Source organism: Loxodonta africana, chromosome 2 (genome assembly GCF_030014295.1).
Source record: "Loxodonta africana isolate mLoxAfr1 chromosome 2, mLoxAfr1.hap2, whole genome shotgun sequence".
Classification (NCBI taxonomy): Eukaryota; Metazoa; Chordata; class Mammalia; order Proboscidea; family Elephantidae; genus Loxodonta; species Loxodonta africana.
In genome coordinates, this window is record NC_087343.1 from 229,810,321 (window position 1) to 229,831,720 (window position 21,400).

The 21,400-nt window shown below is 53.6% G+C and overlaps 1 protein-coding gene across 11 annotated transcripts; it reads right to left on the reverse strand.

Annotated features, from left to right (window-relative positions):
* Nucleotides 1–400: 400 nt before the first annotated feature.
* Nucleotides 401–21,260, reverse strand: GUK1 (guanylate kinase 1). 11 transcript variants are annotated; one of them, XM_064279633.1, is made up of 9 exons: nucleotides 21,126–21,237; nucleotides 19,272–19,402; nucleotides 4,018–4,079; nucleotides 3,801–3,914; nucleotides 3,389–3,430; nucleotides 3,182–3,278; nucleotides 2,250–2,388; nucleotides 2,081–2,165; nucleotides 401–747 (listed from the first exon to the last, which is right to left on the reverse strand). In XM_064279633.1, exons 4-9 carry the CDS (start codon nucleotides 3,910–3,912, stop codon nucleotides 500–502), a joined length of 723 nt encoding a protein of 240 aa, XP_064135703.1. In that variant the 5' UTR covers nucleotides 3,913–3,914; nucleotides 4,018–4,079; nucleotides 19,272–19,402; nucleotides 21,126–21,237; the 3' UTR covers nucleotides 401–499. The 11 variants fall into 11 exon arrangements, with proteins under 11 accessions (XP_064135703.1, XP_064135699.1, XP_064135702.1 ...); XM_064279629.1 differs by lacking the exon at nucleotides 19,272–19,402 and adding an exon at nucleotides 20,595–20,906 and having other exon boundaries at nucleotides 21,126–21,223; XM_064279632.1 differs by lacking the exon at nucleotides 21,126–21,237 and adding an exon at nucleotides 20,595–21,009.
* Nucleotides 21,261–21,400: the final 140 nt, after the last annotated feature.

A 21,400-nucleotide genomic window follows, 5' to 3' on the forward strand; every position in this document is an offset into this window, starting at 1 on the left:
CACTCACCCACCTGGGCCTCTGGACAGGAAGCAGCCCCAGCCCAGAAAGCCCACCCAGCATGGCCCTCAACCAGCTCTCAACGGCCTACTGTGCTGGATCCCTGGGGGGGGCCTTCTCGGTCTCCCCAGCCCACCTTGCAGGAAGCTGACACAGCTCACTAGGGAGGGAGCAAGCAGCTTTCAGCCAGGACCCTGATGGTGGACAGTTGGCCTGGGCGGGTGGGCCCATGATCCTGTACCCAAGGACAGTGTTGGGCTCCCTATTCAGGGAGAACCACCCACCCTGCTGCACGTGGCACACCCTCACCCAGCCACACCCAGGCACAGCCCCGGGCCCTTCTGCTCAGGAGGACTCAGCCATGCCCCACTGCTCCAGCCCCATGCCACTTTCTCAACAGTGTGCTAACCCAGTGATTACTTTATTACAGCGTCAGCCCCAGCTCTTACTGGGTGGGACCGGAGCCAAGCAGGGAACGGATCAGAAAGTGACAGCTGGCGCTCACTGTGGAGTACAGTGCACCTGCGGGCGGGCTCTGAGCCAGGCCAGGAGGGGTGGTGTGGAGGCCTCCCGGGCTTGGGACTCTCGGCAGTGCCCAGGTCCAGATTGCCAGGATTGCCAGGAGCTGGGCTGTGGCCCCAGGCGGGGGCGCCCTGGAATGGGGGCAAGGCCTGGAATGCATCCCATGGAATGAAAGCAGGCTAGGGCGTCCCTCAGGAGCAGCCAGTCCCTTGAGCTTTCTTGATTTCCTGCCAGGGAGAGAAGAAGGGGAAGTCTCGGGAGGGGCTCCCAGACAAGGGAGCGGTCCAGGAAGTGGAGAGCTGGGCTTCCAGCTGAGTCCCAATGCCCATTAGGCATGGAGTGGCTCTGCCCAGTGCCAGGGCCAGCTCCCCGCCTGTCTGATCTGGGGTTTCCTCCTGTGTAGAACAGAGCCCTCCACCCTGGGCCGCAGGGCAGGGAGGGGCCCTAACCTCAGAGAGGGCCTCTTTCAGAGTTGAGTAAGCCTTGTCCAGGTTGTCATTGACGATGATGAGGTCAAATAGGCCCGGCTCCTTGCCTGAAAACGTGGGCAGGGGGCGGGGAAGTGCCTTCAGAGATAGGGCACTGCCCGGCCCTTCTGTCCCGTCCCCCCATTGCTTCCCCCAGGACCATCCCCCACCAGCCACTGGCAACCAAGAGCACTTTCTAGGGACCCTGACTGCGGCTGACTGCTGCTGACTGCTGAGTATAAAGCAGGTCTGTCATTACCCAGCGCAGCAGGAAGCTCCTGGCCAGGGACCGCCCTGGCCACGTCCCACACACTGTCCTCTCGACCTCATGATGGAGTCACATTGCCCCCCAGCTCCACAAAAGCGTCACACACGGCCACAACCTGGGGATGTGGGCGGGTGCTGCCCACTGCTCCAATGTCCCCCTCCTATTCACACCCACGGGCAAAGTCTGCCCAGGACCCAGGGAGGGACGGCTTCCGGGAGAAACCCTCGATGGGCCCATCCCCTTCTCCTCTCCACTGGACCCCGAGAAGCCTTGGCACACAGGTCTGTGTCAGAGCGCCCCTTCACCCTCGGTTTTCCGAACGATGACCTTCCCTCACTGGTTCCCTCTTGGTTTTGTTACTTGTGCCTTGCCACAGAAATCTCGTGTTAGTTTTGATTTTACTGTAATGCTGCTGCCTCGTGACTTCTTAAGGAGCAGGGAGAGCATTTAAGTAAAACTCCTTTTCACATTGGCCTAAATCAGACCAACGTGCAAAGAAAAGAAAGAGGGCTCCCATCATACTCTACCAGTGGATACGGCTGTTTGGGGGCAGGCTCCAGTGCTGTGGGAAGGAGCGTGTCTGAGGATTGACCCAGGGACTCCGGCGCGGTGGGAGACGGAGGACAGTGTCTGGGAACTAACTTTGGGGACTCTGCTCTGTGCCCCTCTCCTTTCTGAAAGGCCCCCACTAGGGGACCCCAGGGCCTGCCCTACTCCTCAGGACCCTTCCCCAGGTGCAGACCCAGCCCTGCTCACAGTGGTGTGGTGGCATGGACAGCGGGGAGTGGGGCTGCTTTGCGGGACTGGCCTGGAGCCCGTACTCACTGCTCTCTGTGTCGGCCTTGGCGGCAGTGAGCCGCTTAGCAAGGCTCTCCTCTGTCTCTGTGTTCCGGGCTCGCAGCCGCTGCTCCTGAAACACACCGGTGGGGTTGGGGCGCCTCCCGGCTGGCTGGCTCCCTGCCCACCCACTCCGACTGCACAGCCCCGCACGCACCAGGACCTCGAGGGAGGGTGCCTGCACGCAGATGTAGAGGGGCCACAGGTCTGTCTTCTTGATGTTCCTCACGCCCTGCAGGTCCACGTCCAGCACGCAGATGCGGTTCATGGCCTGCACCGCCCGCACAGCCGCTTTGCTGCAGGACCAGAGCTGCTCAGCTCCAAGGAAGCCTGCTCCTCAGGGTCACTGCCCACCTCCACCCTCCCCTAAGGCCATGAGGAGCCCCAGGTGGAATCCTGGACGCCTGGGCTGACAGCATTTGTAGCAGCACTGGTCCCGGTCATGCGCCTCTCCAAGCTCCTGGGACATCTGGCTGTGGTGTTGCTGTACCCTCACCCACCATGCACCACATATCTGCCTGAGAGTGCACCACCGTGGTCTGAGAAGGGGCTCGCTGCCTGCCCCTCAGGCTGTCCCCAGTGGCCCTGCAGCTGCAGTGGAACATGAAGTGTCACCTGCAGCCCATGCCCTCCTCCCACAGGGATGGCTAAGAGAGTGCAAGGCAGGCACAACAGGGCCTGCCCACTTGTCTGTACAGGCTCTGCTCCTGGAGCTTCATTAGCTGGGCCCTGGTGGACTCTGATGCGAGGAGCAGGGAGACCCTACTCTCTGGTTTCTGGGGACCACCGTGGGCCCAGAGCACAGGTGCAGTGGGGAGGGAGGTACAGTGTACCCTACAGGCCTGTGATATCAAGGACACGGTGGGTGCAGCCACCACCCAGGCCACTGTGGGCTGAAGCCCAGCCAGGTGGATGCTACCAGCTGACCTGGTTCCTGCAGTGACTGGAGATGGGCAGGGGTGGTGGTGGAGACCACGCAGAGCACCCTTGGGTGGGGGCCTGGGCCCTGTCCAGTAAGTGCCCCCCGGCATCACCCACACCCCGCAGAGAAGCCAGCCCACCCCATGAGCCACAGGTGGCTTGACTCACCTTGTCCCGTATAAGTTCCCTGAGAACTCGGCGTGCTCAATGAAGTCACCTGCAGCAATGTCTCTCTGCATGACCTCCCTGGTGACAAAGAAGTAATCTGGACAGGACACGGGAAAGAAAGGGTGCTTTCCAAAGACTCCAGAGCCAGGTCACAGCAGGGAGGTAGGGGGCGGGGCCAGCGGCCAAGGCCAGGAAGGCTGCACACACCTTTGCCGTTCTCCTCTCCAGGACGCGGGTCCCTCGTGGTGTCTGCAAATAAGCAGCCGGTGACCATGCTGAACGTGAGCCCAGCCTGTCCCATGCTGGCTCCCAGGGTCCCCTGGGTGGGACAGCACCAGGCCGTGGGCTCCCCAGCAGCAGGGCCTGAGCTGTGGAGCAGAGCCGCCTGGTCAGGCCCACGCCCAGCCCTCACACATTTGACACTTCCGGGCCAGGCCATCTCCACAGGACCACGAAGGCAGGTGGGAGCACCCTGCCAACTAGGGCACTGCAGAGGCCTCTGGGTGCGAGGGCCTGCCATGTGGGGACTGCCCTCCCTCCTTGGCCCTTCTCCTTGTAGGGGCTGCACCCCCCCCCCATCCCCGGTCCCTCACACCAGCAGGTGGCTGCCAGGACTCACGGGACACACTGAAACCAAAGACACTGCCATACTCTTGCAGGAGCTTCTTCAGCAGGGTGCTTTTCCCGGCCCCTGATGGGCCGCTCAGCACGACCGGTCTTGGTCCTGACATCCCTATGGGGACACAAACATCAGGGGGACAGATAGGCCAGGGGCCCCTGCACCCACGATCATGTCAACCCTGGCCGAACTTCCGCACCCTGCCTGCTGTGTTTACCTGGCAAACTCAGCCTGGGCTGGTTACACTGTAACACACACACACTGGTCTTGAACAGGAGGCTTCCAACAAAGAAAGCAAAGGAAACGTAAGGTGACTCAGTTTGATTACACAGCTCTCCAGCCCAGAACAGCCCTGACCCACCAGAACTAGCCCACATCCACCTTGGTGGCACCCTGGTCTGACCAGGAGTCTTCCCCGCAGCGCACCTCGGGCTACACATGCTGCTTCTCAGTCTGTCTGCCCACTGCCAGCCCCCCAAGCCCCTAGCCAGCAGGCAGCCTGAGCCTGGATGTGTCTCCCATGCAGGGCTCTGCCTAGGGGCTGCTAGATTCTTCCTCCTCTCTGCACCTCCTGGCACTGGGCCCTGCTGGGGTGGCCCTGTTCTGGGAACTTCCAACCCTGGGGCACGGCCACAGGCTAGTGAGGGGGTCTGACCCCCTGAGGGCCAAGTGCGTTATGAGCCTTGTCTCTGATGCCCCCACCTCCAATATGGAAAAGGTGATGGGGACTCGATTGTTGGCCACAGCTCCCTCCCCCTCCACGGAGCCCCGGACAGGGAAGATATGCAGAGCTTGGGAGGTCAGACAGGCCACAGAGAAGGCCACATGGGGGAGCAAGGGGAAAACATGGTGGGAAACCAGGATACCTCTGCAGCACCTCTTTGCCCTGACACACCAGGAGCACCAGCGCCCCCAATCTGTGGGCCCTTCACCACCTGTGAGCACATCCCAGAAGAGCTGGCCTACAGGGCAGGGGGCAGGCGGGCATACCTGCTCTCAACAGCCAAACACCGGCTCTGTGCCCCTGCATCCCACACTGTACCCAACCTGCACTCTTTACCCCACACTTACCCCCACCTGTCTGTGCTCTGTACCCCACACCTCCCTCTGCCCTGCACCTGGCCTCATACCCTGCCTTTTACTCCACATCCTGCCTTGGACCCCACAACCCTCCAAGGAGCATGCCTCCTCCCTGGTGTCATTCCTGCTAGGCGACATGACCCACCTCCTCGATGGAGCTCTGATCTTGCCTTGGGTGTCAGCACCAGACAGGCAGTGCAGAGATGACCAGCCGAGGTGTGAGTGGCTCAGAGCTGGTGGGAAAAGCCGGCACTCCTAATCCCTGCCAGCCTGCTCTCCGCCCCCTGAGCACTAAGTCTCAAAGCTTGGCCTGACTGTGCTAAGGCCCCCCTGCGCACTAAGTCTTGAAGTCTGGCCTGGCTGCGCTGAAGTCCCCCGCCCCCCAGCACTAAGTCTTGAAGCCTGGCCTGACTGTGCTAAGGCCCCCCTCAGGCCCCCGAGCATTAAGTCTCGAAGCTTGGCTTGACTGCGCTAAGCCTCTTCTCCCCCCAGCACTAAGTCTTGAAGCCTGGCCTAACTGCGCTAAGGCCTCCCTCCCGCCTCCATGGACACTAGCCTGCAGCTCCAATGCGCAGGAATGAGAAGCCCGCACCGCTCCTTGCCCTTGAGAAGCTGTCAGCCCAGCCCACCCATGTGAGTGTGATGAGGGAAGCAGGAAGTCAGAGGAGGCTGGCACCCTTAACGCTCCACTGGGAAGAAGCCAGGAGGGTGCAGCACAGAAATCCAGGTTGGCAAACACTTGCTCCCACTGAGAGCTGGGCTCCAGGCTAGGATTGGAGATGAATGGAGGGGCCTTGCTCAGGGAAGACAGACTGGTGGGAGCAGCAAGGGGCGTGGAGGCCCAGCTTGGGGAGAGGCCCTGCGTGAGCGCAGGCAAGGGCCCAGGAAGGGAGCTCCCGGGAGCTGGAGGAGTTTCTGGAAAACCTCCCTGGCAACCAGAGCCATCCATCAACAGGGAACTCCCAGGACCCAACCAAGGTGAAGCTCAAGAGGGCTTCCTGCTGAGGGTCTGAGCCTGCAGGTTCTTTCTGCGAGGCCGACCTGGCATGGGGCAGAGGCCTCTTGGTGCAGCTTGGCTGGCCAGTAGACCAGCAGGCAGGCCCAGGAGGGAAAGGCCACTGAGAGAAGCCACAGCCGATGTGTGAGGCCCAGCCCACTTTGGAGGGTGACCCCGCACCCATGGCTGCTCCCCAGCACCACCCTGGCAGCCACAGCAGGCCCTCTAGTACTATTCTTAATCTGCAAAGTAGGCCACCACCAAGTTAATCGTACTAAACCACTGGACTCTAATTTCATTACTTACACACACACAAACGCACATGTCCTTGAAAGGCTTACAATGTTAAGAAAGAAAGGTAGGAAATTTCACACCATATGCAGAAATTAACTCAAAACGGATCAAGGACCCATATTACATTTCTAACATGATAAAACTCTTAGAAGAAAACATGGGAGTAAATCTGCATAACTTTGGACTTGGCAACGGACTCTTAGAGATGACACCAAAAGCATGTAAAACAAAAGAAAAAAAAAAAAAAACAGATAAAGTGGACTCCACCAAAATTTAAAACTTCTGTGCATCAAAAGACACTTGTAACGAGAATGGTAAGACAACCCACAGAATGGGAGAAAATACTGGTAAATCCTGAAAAACCAAAGCCAAACAAGTCGATTCTCACTCATAGTGATCTTACAGGACAGAGGAGAACTGCTCCACAGGGTTTCCAAAGCTGTAAATCTTCAACACAAGCAGACTGCCACATCTTACTCCCTTGGAGCAGCTGTTGGGTTCAAACTGCCCACCTTTGGGTTAGAAGCCAAGCACTTTAACCACTGCACCACCAGGGCTCCTCTTGAAATCATATATCTGATAAAGATCTAGTATTCAGGATATAAAGACCCCTGGTGGTGCAATGGCTAAGCACTCTGCTGCTAACTGAACGGCTGGTAGTTGGAACCCACCCAGCAGCTCAGCAGGAGAAAACACCTGGTGATCTGCTCCTATAAAGACTACAGCCTGTGGGGCAGTTCTAAAGTGTCACATGGGGTTGCTCTGAGGCAGAGTCTACTCAACGGCACACAACAACAACATCTGGAATACAAAAAGAACACTTACAACTCAACAATGAAGACAAACAATGAAATTTTAAAACATGAATAGACGGTTCACCAATAAAAGGTATACAAAAGGCCAATAAGCCCATAAAAAGATGCTTAACATCATTACAGAGATGCGAACCAAAACTAGGATGAGATACCACTTCAACCCCGCTAGGATAACTGTGACAAAAAAAAAAAAAGGGCTGGGGGGATGTGGAGAAATTGGAACTACTGTGCACTGTTGGGGAAACCCTGGTGGCACAGCGTTAAGACCTACAGCTGCTAACCAAAAGGTCGGCAGTTCCAATCCACCAGGCGCTCCTCGGAAACCCTATGGGCCAGTTCTACTCTGTCCTTTAGGGTCACCCTGAGTCCGAATTGACTCCATGGCCGTGGGTTTTTTTTTTTTTTTTTTAAACAGGTACACCGCTGTTAAAACCAAAAACCAAACCCATTGCCGTTGAGTCGATTCCAACTCATAGCGACCCTATAGGACAGGGTAGAACTGCCCCATGGGGTTTCCAAGGAGCGCCTGGTGGATTCGAACTGCCGACCTTTTGGTTAGCAGCCATAACTCTTAACCACTATGCCACCACGGTTTCCACGCTGCTGGTGAGAATGTAAAATGGTACAGCTGCTGTGGAAAACAGTTTGATCACCATATGACCCAGCCATTCCACTCCCAGGTGTGTGAGGATGAGTAGGTAAACGACGCGGTACGCATATACAGTGGAGAATTACTCAGCCATAAAAGAATAAACTTCTGATACGTGCTCCAACCTGGATGGGTCTTCAAAACATCACGCCGAGTGAAAGAAGCCAGACACAAAAGGCCACACGTTACATAATTCTATGTATATAAATACCTAGAACAGGCAAACCCATAGAGACAGAACACACATTGGTGGTTGCCAGGGGTTGGGAGGAAGAGGGGAGTGAGAAGCAAAATCTAAATGGGTATACGGTTTCCTTTTGGGGTGATGAAATCTTCTGGAACTAGACAGAGGCGCTGGTTGCACACTGTGAACATATGAAATGTCTAAAATGGTTAACTTTGTTACATAATTTTGCCTCAATTAAAAAAAAGAGAAAACAAAAATGAATATTTTTAAAAAAGGCAAAGGAAGAAGACAACCGAGAAGAAACTCACTGTCTTAGTCATCTAGTGTTGCTGTAACAGAAATACCACAAGTAGATGGCGTTAACAAACAAATTTATTCTCTCACAGTCTAGGAGGTGAGAAGTCCGTATGCAGGGTGCCAGCTCCAGGGGAAAGTTTTCTCTCTCTGTCAGCTCTGGGGAAAGGTCCTTGTTGTCTAGGAGCTTCTTAGTGCAGGAACCTCAGGTCCAAAGGAAACGCTCTACTCCTGGCGTTGCCTTCTTGGCAGTATGAGGTCCTCACGTCTCTCTGCCCACTTCTCTCTTTTATATTTCAAGAGATTGACTCAAAATACAACCTAATCTTGTAGTTGTGTCCTGCCTCATTAACATAACTGCTGCTAATCTCACCTCATTAACACAAAAGTAGGATTTACAATGCAAAGGAAAATCACATCAGATGACCACATGTTGGACAACCACACAATCCTGGGAATCGGTCTGGCCGAGTTGACGCACATTTTGGCAGAACACAATTCAATCCAAGACACCCACCAAATGTGGTGATCTCTAAGTAATAAATTCTTTACTTTTTTTCTGCCTCTTCCCAATTTTCTATTACGAAAATACATCACTTTTATCTAACCTTGACTCCCACTGGACTGTAAGTCCTTTCTGTGCTCCTCCCACTTTCCCCAGGGAAGGATCTGCCCTCCAGGTGGGACCTCCCACCTCTGCTTCTGCCCCTCCAGCTAGCCCTCCCCGCTCCTCTACAGAGCAACTCTTGGAGCTAAAACTGAGGCCCCCATCTCACTGCCTGCCTGTACCCCTTGCTGGCTGCAGCCTTCTACACTGGCCTCCTCACAGGTGGGCACCCCCACGCAGAGCAAACCCCAGCTGCTGATAGCCAGCTTAATGTTCAAAATGCCATCTTGACCCTATTTTCTAGTTGGCAGTTTATAAGGAGACTCATGATTTCACATACTGCTTGTACTGAGGTACTTGGTTATGTTGCAAATGTTTAATGTGCTATTAGATTCCATTTGCCGATATTTTTAATATTTTTGTCTAGCTACTGACCCAGAGGAGCCCTGGTGGTATGGTGGTTAAGAGCTTGGCTGCTAACCAAAAGGTTGGCAGTTCGAATCTACCAGCCGCTCCTTGGAAATTCTATGGGGAAGCTCTACTCTGTCCTATAGGGTCACTATGAGCCGCAATCAACCCAACAACAAGAGATTTTTTGGTAATGATCAAGACCCGATGGTACTGAAGGAAGAGGTCCAAGCTGCACTGAAAGCACTGGCGAAAAACGAGGCTCCAGGAATTGACGACATACCGACTGAGATGTTTAAGTTAAAGGACGCAGCACTGGAGATACTCACTTGTATACGCCACGAAATTCGGAAGACAGCTTCCTGGCCAACCAGCTGGAAGAGATCCATATACATGACCATTCCAAAGAAAGGTGAGCCAACAGAACACGGAAATTACATAACACTATCATTAATATCACATGCAAGTAAAATTTTGCTGAAGATCATTCAAAAGTGGTTGCAGCAGTACATCGACAGGGAACCGCCAGAAATTCAAGCCGGATTCAGAAGGGGACGTGGAATAAGGGATATCATTGCTGATATCGGATGAGTTTTGGCTGAAAGCAGAGAATACCAGAAAGATGTTTATCTGTGTTTTATTGTCTATTCAACTGTGTACACCATAACAAATTATGGATAACACTACAGAGAATGGGAATTCCAGAACACTTAATTGTGCTCATGAGGAATCTGTACATAGATCGAGAGGCAGTCGTTCGAATAGAACGAGGGGAACAAGGGGATACTGTGTGGTTTAAAGGCAGCAAAGGTGTGCATCAGGGTTGTATCCTTTCACCATGCTTATTCAGTCTGTATGCTGAGAAAATTATCAGAGAAGCTTAACTATACGAAGAAGAATGCAGCATCAGGATTGGAGGAAAACTCATTAACAACCTGTCATATGCAGATGACACAACACTTCTTGCTGAAAATGAAGAGGACTTGAAGCACTTATTGATGAAGATCAAAGACCACAGCCTTCAGTATGGATTACACCTCAACAGAGAGAAAACAAAAACCCTCACAACTAGACCAATAAGAAATATTACGGTAGAAAAAATATTGAAGCTGTCATGGATTTCATTTTACTTCTATTCACAAACAACGCCCATGGAAGCAGGAGTTGAGAAATCAAACGACACACTGCACTGGGCAAAATGGGCTGCAAAAGACCTCTTTAAAGTGTTGAAAAAAAAAAGATGCCACTTTGAGGACTAAGGTGCACCAGACCCAAACCATGGTGTTTTCAATCACCTCACAGGTATGCAAAAGCTGGACAATGAATAAGGAAGACTGAAGAAGAACTGATGACTTCGAATTACAGTATCGGTGAAGAATACTGAATATATCATTATCTGCCAAAAGGATGATAAATCTGTCTTGAGAGAAGTATAGCCAGAGTGCTCCCTGGAAGCAAGGATGGCAAGACTTCATCTATGTACTTTGGACATGTTATCAGAAGTGACCAATCCCTGCAGAAGGACATCATGCTTAGTAAAGCAGAGGGTCAGAGAAAAGATAGGAAGGTCCTCAACGGGATGGACTGACACAGTGGTTCCAACGATGGGCTCAAGCGTAACGATTGTGAGGATGGTGCAGGACTGAGCAGTCTTTCGTTCTGTTGCACACAGGGTCACTACGAGTTGGAACCAACTCAACAGCACCTACCAACAGCGACAACATCAGTGAGGCTCATCTGTCATTTTTTCCCCCTTTGTCAGTTTCAGGCTCCATGGTGTCTAGTTTCTTAAGAATCTGGAAGCTTTCTCTGTTTCTGTTCAAACAGCACTGCATTATCTGCTCCTTAAAGGTTATCCATCTAAGAACACCTATGCCCCATAAAAGGCTGCGAGACAATGGCACCAACACGCTGGCCGGGGGCGGGGAGTGGCTGAGACAGTTTCACTACTCGTGCTTGTCTCTATTTCCTGACTTTCCTACAATGAGAACAAACAGGATGTGAAGTCAAAATTCTCTTTAAGAAGTCTGCGGTGGAGCTGCCTGCATCTGGGGGTGATGTCTGCCGAGCAGGTCTTCTGGACTGGCTCTGGTTCTTGTGTGGTATGTGAATTGTCTCTACTTGAGTTATATTTGATCAGTGATATTTCACTAGAAAACCATGCATGGCGCTGTGTTTTCAAATACATCTGCATGGGCCTGAGCACAGCTCACAGACGCCCCCCCTCACTGATCTTCTGCTTCAGGACAAGGAGCTCCTTCAGCCGCGTGCCCCACCTTCCCCTATTCCAGCATGTGCCAGCCGTCCCGGCACCACAGCTGACAATAATGCTCACCTGGTGGGGTTTTCAGGCCCAGTTACAGTGCTCGGGACAGTAGCCCCTGAGCACAGCACACAGTCTCTCCAAACCTGCTCAATTTACAGCATGTAGCTAGGGCTCAATCATCTGACAAAACCCATCGAACTGCGAGTGAGAAAAGCAAGTGCTACGTGGAGGAGAGCCACTCAAATAAGTGACCTGAATGGTGAGCAAGAACAGCCAGGCAGGGGCGGGGCGGGGATATTAAATTAGGTGCCTCTACTCAACGCTCACAAGCACCTCCTTTCAGGAAAACAAAACCGAAAACTATGGACAACATCTACTAGCGTGGCTCAGGCCAGAACAATATTATGGTCCTGCAAAAGCTGAACCTGCTCTCAAAAGACAAAGTCCTGCCCCGCAACAACAGATGTGCATGCGGGTGTGATTTAGGTTAAGCTGAAACAGAACGTCCCCAGTAAGCGGTCTTGTCCAATCACGGGGTGGCGCAATGCAGTGAATTACTATTATATGACCCTTCCAGCCACGACTCTTGTAACTTTCACAAAATGATTGGGTGGGAGTATGCAAATAAGGTGATTGTGGCCCACCAGGGGGATTGGACAGTCCGCTAGGTGTATGGAAATCTTGAAGGGGTGGGACCACGCACATAAGGCATATGGAACCCTTGTAGGGGATTGGTCAGTTTTGCTACCCTACTGGGCTTAAAGAGAGCCAATCCCAGAGGCTGAGAAAGGTATCTCACCACCATGAAGGAGAGCCAGAAGCAGAATGCGTCTTTTGGACCCAGGGTCTCTGTGCTAAGAAACTCCTAGACCCAGGAAACAGGGCTGTAACACTGGAGATGGTGTGAAATAGTGAGAAGCACTGGCAGCAGAGTTAGGAGACCAGTGCAAGACGGTGCAGTGGGCTTCTAGCCCACGGAGTGAGGTGGTTACAGTGGGCGTGTTTACCCACAGAGCAAGAGAGCTGAGAGTGCCTTCAGGCAAGGGGCTTCTTGGCAGAATGGGATGCCTCTGGACACTTTTCAGGGGAGTTAAAGAAAGAGCTATTAACAGTTGCCTGGGAGGAGTCTGTCTTCAAGGGGATGGAAAAGGCCTGCTCAGCCAAGAGGAGCTGAGAGAGCTGTCCTGCACTGAGGATGGGAGGGACGGGCTCTCACTTTGGGGGACCCTTCTAGACTGCCTACACACTTCCTGATCCTGATCCCAAGCTGTACCCGTTAACTTCCCTAGAAAACCCCATAATCGTGAATATGTTTGTGAGTTCTGCGTGACCACTGCCACAAATTAGCAACCCAGCAGAGAAGCCGAGATTGCCGTGGGAGGGATGGCTGGTGTCAGAACTGGTAAAGAGGATGGAGAGTGGAGGAATGTCTGATCGCCACCTCATAAGAATCGGCTTTGGGCTGATGTTGATTCTCTCTCCTCCTCCTGAGGTTAAGGGAACCTTTGACACCACGCTATTTTTACAGCTGGGATCACCTTCCTGGCCTCTGCAGTCTAGAGGAAGACCCTCGATGAGATGGATTGCCACAGTGGCTACAACAATGGGCTCAAACTTAGCCACGGTTGGGAGAATGGTGCAGGACCGGGCAGTGTTTCAGTCTGTTATACACAGAGTGACTGTGACTCGGAACTGATTAGACGGCACCTAATAACAACAATGTATAGTTTTATTTTTCCCCAAAAAAATCTTTCATGGATTTATCTACTGCTCTACCAAATCAGAGTTAATTCTTTTTACTCCTCCCTTGTTCCAAAAAGGGTTTCAAGGTCAGTGCCAAGTGAAAAGGATTAACTCACCTCTGAGTTGAAAACCACAAGCACAGATAAAAATTTTGCAAGAGAAAAAAAGCTACTGTTTAAACTGAAATAAACCTGAGATCTGCAAGAGAGAGGAAAGCAGGCTGGTGACCAAGGCAATGGCTCTGGGGGGAGAAAGGGAGACATTTGTTAACCACAGCTAGCTCGGAGTTTATCTAGTGCAAACAATGTAACTTCAGGTAATTTCCCTTGCTTCCTGAGAGATGAGTTATCTTCGATCATTTTAAAACCTCTGATCTGTGCAAATGAATCGCCCCCCACCCCCCAGGCCAGAGACCACCTAGTAACCTGGTGTCAGCTGGTCTCAGTAAAGGGGGGAGGGACAGGGTTCAATCAATCACATTAAGACCAACCAATGGCTCATCTTCTATTCTCCCTCCTCTTCTCTTCGTAAGCTTCATCATAAGAAGCCTACACCGAGTCATTTGTGTTTTTAAAATAAAAACTTTAAAAATAAAACCGGTCTGCCTACTTGCATACAGAACAGCTGCCTAGTTAACCCTGTGTTTTGATTATTTCTGTAGCAGCTATGGCAGTTTTCCTTCTCTGCTCTCTGTCCAGGTGCTCTGTCCACAGCGCCCTCCAAGACACAGACCAAGTCTGCACTGGTCACTGCCATGGCACACAGTGGTGCTCAATAAAGATGCAGTGACCATGTGTGTCTTGAGGCCCTTGGCTTGTGTGGTGTGTCACTGGTTAAGGCCACAGCGAGCATGGCAGCAACCTCCAGAGGCAGGGAGTGTGGCTCCTCCCTGCTGTACAAGATGAAGCTCCAAAAGGCTAAGCTGTGGTAACTGGTTACGGCCCCTGTGGGGAAGAGCCTCCTGGCTCTGCAGAGCTGAAGACCAGCCTGGAGAGCGCCCAGGCAGCGATTCCCGACTTGGGAGTGTAGGAGTCAGAGTCTGCACAGCCCACACGCTGCAAGAGCTGAGCGTGGAGTCGCTGTAGGCAGGAGGCCTGCACTGAGGGGCACACGCCTGGGAAGCGGTCTCAGCCGGGCCAGCCAGCAGCGTCCGGACACCACGGCCATGCTCAGCTGTACTCTGGTGTGGCCTCTCCCTCCACGTCCCCTTCACAAAGCCCTTCGTTTCAGGGACTTCACCCAGAGTGAGGAAGCCTGCCCACTCCCCTAAGCCCACACTGGGGGAAATGAGTGTGTGGCAGACCACTTCGCACGTTTTCTAATTAACAAATTCTGGGGGCTGCCACCTGCTGAGTGATAGGGAAGGGAGGCAGGGAGAGGCAAGGGGTGGGTGTGGAGAGGTTCCTGCAGGCAGCAGGTGTGGGGGGCTGGAGTGGGGAGGGACAACGGAAGGCTGAGAAGAGGCTCCGCGGCCATCAGGTCCCTGGCGGCTGCTGTCCCTTGAGGGGGCCCTGAAGGGAGAAGGCCCCACATCAGCTGAGGACAGTTCCTACAGTCTCTCACCAGTCTCCACACTGCGCCACCTCCTAAGAACGTACCCAAGTCACTGCCACGACAAACTCCCCTGAGCTTCCCCTCCCCTTCTCCCAACAAGTATCCTGCTGTGGGTCTGGCCTCTAGACCTGTCTGGCTCCCTGATCCTTCCCTTGTGCCTACCTGGAGTGGCATGAAAAAACACAGCCAAGGCAAGGGCTGCCCAGGCACCCTAGCAAAGCAACCCCCCCAGCACCCAGCACAGGCTGGGCACACAATGATGTCACATGAGCACAAGCCAAGAAACCTCACCCAGGCCTTGCTCAACACGCGGACCATTCTCACAGACCGCCCAGTAGCCTGACGAAACCAGCATGGCTGGGATTTCACCTCCTCCAAAACCTATAAACGCATGGCTGGTGATAACTCAAGGCCGTCCACTTCAAGGACGGTGCGGGATTTACATTAATTTCACCCAAAGAGTGTGGTCTTTGCCCTCATTTCTGAAAAATAATCTCTAAAAAACCTCGGAAAGTGTCTTCAATAAGGATCCCGACCACACCTAACGGACAGGATAGGTGAGGTGATGAGGTGATTGGCCAAGCCAGGAAGATCCACTACGTAACTCGTGATCCCGTCACGACTCTGACTGACCTCAGGGGAGGTGGGCTAGAGTTGGTATAATACAATGAGGTCCTCAATAAAAGCTCTGGACATGGAAGCTCCACGGGCTGCCTGGTTGGTGAAATGTATTCACGCATGTGGGAGGGCCCCCACGTGTCTGTCAGTCTGTCGTACTGTGGGGGCTTGCGTGTTGCCGTGAAGCTGGAAGCTCGGCCTCCGGTATTCAGATACCAGCAGGGTCACCCATGGGGGACAGGTTTCAGCCAAGCTTCCAAACTAAGACAGACAAGGAAGAAGGACCTGGCAGTCTACTTCTGAAAAGCATTAGCCAGTGAAAATCCTATGAATAGCAGCAGAACGTTATCTGATATAGTGCCAGAAGATGAGCCCTCAGGTAAGAAGGCACTCAAATTCCGGTGGCACAGGACCGGGCAGTGTTTCGTTCTGTTGTGCACAGGGCTGCTATGGGTCGGAACCGACTTGACGGCACCTAACAACAGCAGTAACATGTGGGAGGGCAGCGCACCACTTTTTTGGGATGTGGAAGCTCCATGTAGTAAACCCTCCCAAGCTTCGCCCTACGTCTCTTTGTACTTATCCTTTTTTCCTACAATAAACTACAACCTTAAGTATAGCATATTCCAGGAGTTCTGTGAGTGGTTCTGTGAATTATCAAACCTGAGGAGACAGTGGGACCAGCAGGTCAGAAATAATAGGGCGGGGAACCCCTGAATTTGTAGCCAGCAGGTCAGAAGTGTGGGGAGCCTCAGGAACTCCAAAGCTTGTAGCTGGCACCTGGAATCTTGGGCCGAGCTGGCCGTCTGAAGGACTGTATCTTTTTAACTTGTGAGATCTGACGGAGCCCCGGGTGGCCAGGATCAGAGGAAGAAGTGCTGCCTGGGCAGCTGGTGTCAAAACTGAGAAGTGAAAGGTGGATATCGTATGTTAAATTAAAAAAATTCTTACCTTGTGTTCGCTCTCACAAATGGAATGTATCTTATATTTAATCTTCATTTATATTTCATCTGATTCACTCACAGGGAAATAAGAAACCCTGTCTCCGACTGACTCTGAGTGCTAAAAACCGATTCTCCTCAGGAGACTGCATAGGAGAGGACCCTGGATGTCCCTTTGGACATCCTGGAGCCAGGGCAGGGAGGCCGCTGTTATGGCAGTCTCAGGGAGGCCCAGAGGAGGCTGGGACACAGACTCCAGCCCACAGCACATTTGTGCAGAAGTGCGAGCTTCATACTACACAACACAGTGGTTTCTTCTTCACCACAGGCCTCTCCATCGAGCCCCCTGTCCATACAAGACACATGTCCTTGCCAGAGCCTCCAGCCTACCTTTCCTCTGGCCAGCAGGGACCACTGCCTGCCTCCAAACACTACTTCCACCCTCCGGGCCTGCCTGCTGCCTCCAGACTCATCTGTCCGATCTATCCTCCTAAAGCAGCTTTCCAGGTTTGGCTTCCCCATGCCAACACAGCCATGAGCAAGCCTCCAGCTCTTCAAGCACTCATGGTTTGGAACCAACCTATGCCTGACCACAAACCCATAGACTAAAAAATACATTTCAGCCATGACCAATTTGAAACATGGCTTCAACAATCAAAAGTTTGAAAGCATGAGACTTCTCCTCAGGACTCACTGTGCAGTCTATAGATTTTACCAGGGAGAGGGTGGGCATGTGGCTCCTCTCCCTGCCCCGGTCCCTCACTGCCTGCCCAAAGCTGTGACAAGGATCAGGAGCTGAATGGTGCAAACACTCACGGCATGGCGGACACTCCCCAGGTGGGCTCCCGGCCGGCTTGCTCGGCCCCAGCCAGAACACTGTCCTCCCCGTCCCGACCCTACTCACTTCTCCCTCAAGTCCCACGTCTCAAGGCCTCGCCTGGTTTCTCAGTACCCTTCCGTCCTGCCTGTCCCTCGACAGTCCAATCACGACATGTGCATGGGGCACTGCCAGGTAGTGAGAGAATACCAGCTTAGTCCTACATCACTAGCTGTGGAATCCAGGCTGACGGAGGCCCTTGCCAGGAGGGCTTGCCCTTCCATGGTGACTCTCCCTGAAGCCCAGGCCACAGCAAGATGTTCACAGCAGCACAGCACCACCTCAGGGCTGACACCTCTGCTCCAGCTACTCCACATGTGGACCGGTTCCCCCATGTGCACCTTGAGCATCCTGAAGCTAGCTCTAACCCAGCAGAAGTGCATACCACACGGAACATACCAGGGACCCTGGCCGGCTTAGACAGTGCTGTGGGCAGAGGGCGCGGGTGCAGGCCCTGCCGGACGGCCTGGCCCTGCAGAAGCACATCCCAGCACCCCGCAGGGAGTCAGTGCACTGATGGGCCATGGGCATGGCCTTAGCCGCCTGCTACTGCCAGACATGACCCCCATGATTGGGGTCTCCAGGAATGGGCCTGGCTTGGCTAGAGAGGATGCTTCACTCAGTGACCAAGCTGATAGGGCAAGTGTACAAAAGCCACCTAGGACATGGACACACCCATAACTGGATAGACCACTAGCAAGAAGCTGAAAAATCCGTAAGAACTGTAACAAGGATCCAGGCCACCAGCCATTTCCACAGATGCTCAGAGGTGAACGGTCTCTTGGGTGTCACTGGTGCAAAGCTGGAATCCCCTGCTGGAATGCTCCCTGCACAAGGAACCCCCACTTCACACCATACGCAGTCACTGAACAGCTTTTCTCGAAAAATACTTCTGCTCTGGAGATGAAAGCACCTCCTTACAGCTTCCGCCCATGGTCCCAGGCTGTCCTGAGGGCTCTCTGCCCCGTAACAGTCACACAGACTGTTATCAGGTCAGGGATACGTCACCAACCACCATTTTCTCCTCTCGTCAACCACGAGACACCAGCAGAGACGTCTCAGTCCTTGTGAGAGCACAGAGGGGAAAAGTCAATTCCCTCCAGCCTTCTTGTAAAATGCAAGTCACAGATACAAACGGATTTGGGTAAAAAGGACTGGCTGACAAAGGAGCACTCCTCACCCCTCCCCAGATGGGCAGTGTGGGCCGTGGAACTGTCACTGCCCCTGGCTATAGGGCTCTGGAGACATGTCCACTTGTGATGTTTACTAGCTGTGTGACCTTGAGAAACCATTTAACCTTTAGGAGCCCCCTGTGAGACTGGACAACAGCTGAAGCAACTAGGGCATTTTCATACTTGTGTCCTCCCCCAGAGGGAGACAGAGACCCTTCTCTTGCCTTGAGAAGCAGCCAACCCTAGGACAGGAAGGCAAGGAGCCACACTGCGTGGGGACCTGTACCACCCGCCTGCATGGCTGTGCTGCTGCTTCTGGCTCTCTCTCCATCAGGAAGAGGCGATGGACACGTAGATTGAGTCTTGCATAGGACTCTTGGCTCCAACCCCTCAGTCAAAGCGAACACCAGACAGAAAGGAGTCCTGGGCTAAAGAATGTGAATGCGAAGGAGCTGCGAGGCCCTCTAGGGTTGGTTAGCTGTCTCATAAAGGGCAGAAACCAAGGCCCAGGACAGACCTGGAAAGTGAGGTCCTGCACCTGTACGGGTCTGTAATGAACCAAGAGGGGAAATCGAGGCCCAGCACATGCTCCCCAATGACACACCATCAGCACCCTTCCCTTTTCTTCCTCTGAGACTGGAATCACCTTCCTTCCTCTTCCTGCTGTGTCCTAAATCGTTCTGAACACATTTTTCGGGGTTACAGTGTGTGTGTGGCAGGAGAGGGAGAGTAAGAGTCTGGAGTGTGGCAGATCAACAGTGTACTCTGATTCACCTTTATAACTGCCACAATCTGCGGCTCTAGAAACCTACTGATCTTACCCATTGCAGCAAAAGATCGGGGTGCTGGGCTCACTGGCCTTCCCAGGGTACAAATGAAAAGTCAGCTATTACACACGTAGTGCCTACCCAGGCTCTCAGAGGAATGCTGATGTGTGCCGGCACGTGTGGGGTAGAAAAGGGGACTCACCTGTCAGGAAATCCAGCTTCTAAGTAGACAAGACAGGAAACAGACGTTTCAGAGCCCACACTAACCCGTCCCTCCTAGGGTGGGTGAACGGGTTTCTGGCTTCCCTCACGGCAAGTCATAGTCTGGGAAGTCTAAGAGTGACAGAAAGGTCCAGAAAAGCCCAAATTAAGGTCAGTATGCTGCCTAGAGGCCCCTCAAAGGGGACCCACAGAGACAGAAAGCACAAGTGGCAGATGGAAGGAACACAGGACTAGTCTTCGCCAACAAAAGCAAACCTCTCTCCTCCTCTCTCTTGGGTCCACCCACAACTGACCAATCACTGCCTTAGCATTCCACCGGCTCCTCTGAAAGATGACCACTGGCATGCCTCATCTGCTGCTCCACAAGCCACTGCTGGGATAAGTCAGGCTTACTCCCTCTCACTGTGCACTTCCCACCTCCTCCTCTGAAAGACCACCACTGGCATGCCTCATCTGGGGCTCCCTAAGCCACTGCTGGCATAAGTTAGGCTTACTCCCTCTCACTGTGCCCTTCGATCCTGCTCCTCTGAAAGATAACCACTGGCATGCCTCACCTGCTGCTCCGCAAGCCACTGCTGGGATAAGTTAGGTTTATCCCCTCTCATTGTGCACTTCCACCCTCTCCCCACGAGATGCACAGGGCTGTGAGGCAGTCGAGGAACCTGCAGCCCTCCTGGGAGCCCTGTCCATCTGCACAGGACCACCTTGGGTTTGCAGGATGGGGTGGGGATGAAAGCAAACACAAGAGGAGACTACAGAGACAGGTTCCCAGCTGTCTTCTCTTCCCTGCTTGCCTTGAGCTCTGGAAAGATACCACAAGTTTCTATACGCCCTCCTAGCTTGTCAGAAACCCAGGTACTGTTGGTGTACCAGGCTCCTCAGAGGCCCTGAAGCAGCCTTCGGAAACTGGCTTCCAGGGATGTTCAGCTCTGCTGAGTGGTGGCTCACCTGGGGGGAAACAGGATCAGGCTGCCACCCACCTAAGTCCCTTTGCATCATGCAGTGCCCAAGGCATATCCAGCATGAGGTCTTCAGGCTGCAAGGGTTTTAAGGAGTGTCTGGAGCTTTACACACTAGAAGGGTGTCATCCTAAATTCTGAAGCCTGACAGACACAGGAAACTAGTTTTCAACTTGCCTAAACCCAGCACACTGCCATTTAGATGATACCGACTCACAGCGATCCTTGTCTAAATAAGGAAAACAACCACCAAAGGCAATTTTAACACACAAACCATAAAGGACACGACTTTAAAGGACAATCCTTCATATGCACTAAGTTTACCTGTATGAAAAACTTACTACCTGGTCTGTATTGGCATCATTTTGCTTGCAGTGAGCTTTGTTAACTGGAACCGGCCCAAGGACAGAGATTTGGGAGCCACTGATCGATGTTAGGGCTCGGGGAAATGATCAGAATCTCACTTGCAAAAGCCCCGAGTTCCTCTGATGCTGAGAACTCGGAAGTAAGCACTGATAACAACGTGACTCTCGGCCATCTGCGCTCGGCAGTGTTACATACGGCTCCCATGCGTACGGTGGCTTCACTCGGATGTAATTACAGAAGAATGAAACATGCTCAGGCCAGGTGACTGCAGCGACAGCTTCCACGGTTTTCTGTGACACGTGAACCCGCGGGACAACCGTCACGTGCGAACCACCCCGGACAACCGTCCCGTGCGACCCGCGGCGCCCACAAGGCGTGTCTCGGCCACACGTCCCTCCGGGTGGGCCTGCAGCCCGCCCCTGGCACTCCGAGCCGCCGAGGGCCGTGCGGACTCGCCTCCCGCCCGCTGTCCCCACGCCGCGGAAATCTCCGGGGACCCCACCACTCACCGTCCAAGGGGGCTCGGCCCCGGGCGGCCGCCGCCAGCCCGGCCAGCGGTCGACGCAGCATGAAGAGCCAGCCGTGCCCAGGACGTCCGACCCGCGCGGGCCAGCCCCAGGGACGTCAGCGTCCACCCCGGCCTGCCCCGCGGGGACGCCTGCGCCGCGGAGGCCCCGGCCCCAGTGACGTCAGCGTCCGCGCCGGCCCCACCCACACCACCGCCCGTCCTGCCCCGCGGGGACGCCTGCGCCGCAGGGGCCCCGGCCGCCGTGACGTCATCTTC

What these genes read in the sequence shown, in the direction of transcription:
- GUK1 (XM_064279629.1), bottom strand. Translation starts at nt 20,614, where the DNA reads ATGATGCCAATACAGACCAG. An exon ending in GCCCAGGCTGAGTTTGCCAG is followed by an intron (nt 3,915 to 4,017) that starts GTAAACACAGCA and finishes GTGTCCCCATAG; the next exon opens with GGATGTCAGGACCAAGACCG. An exon ending in CAAGGCCGACACAGAGAGCA is followed by an intron (nt 748 to 2,080) that starts GTGAGTACGGGC and finishes TCTCCCTGGCAG; the next exon opens with GAAATCAAGAAAGCTCAAGG.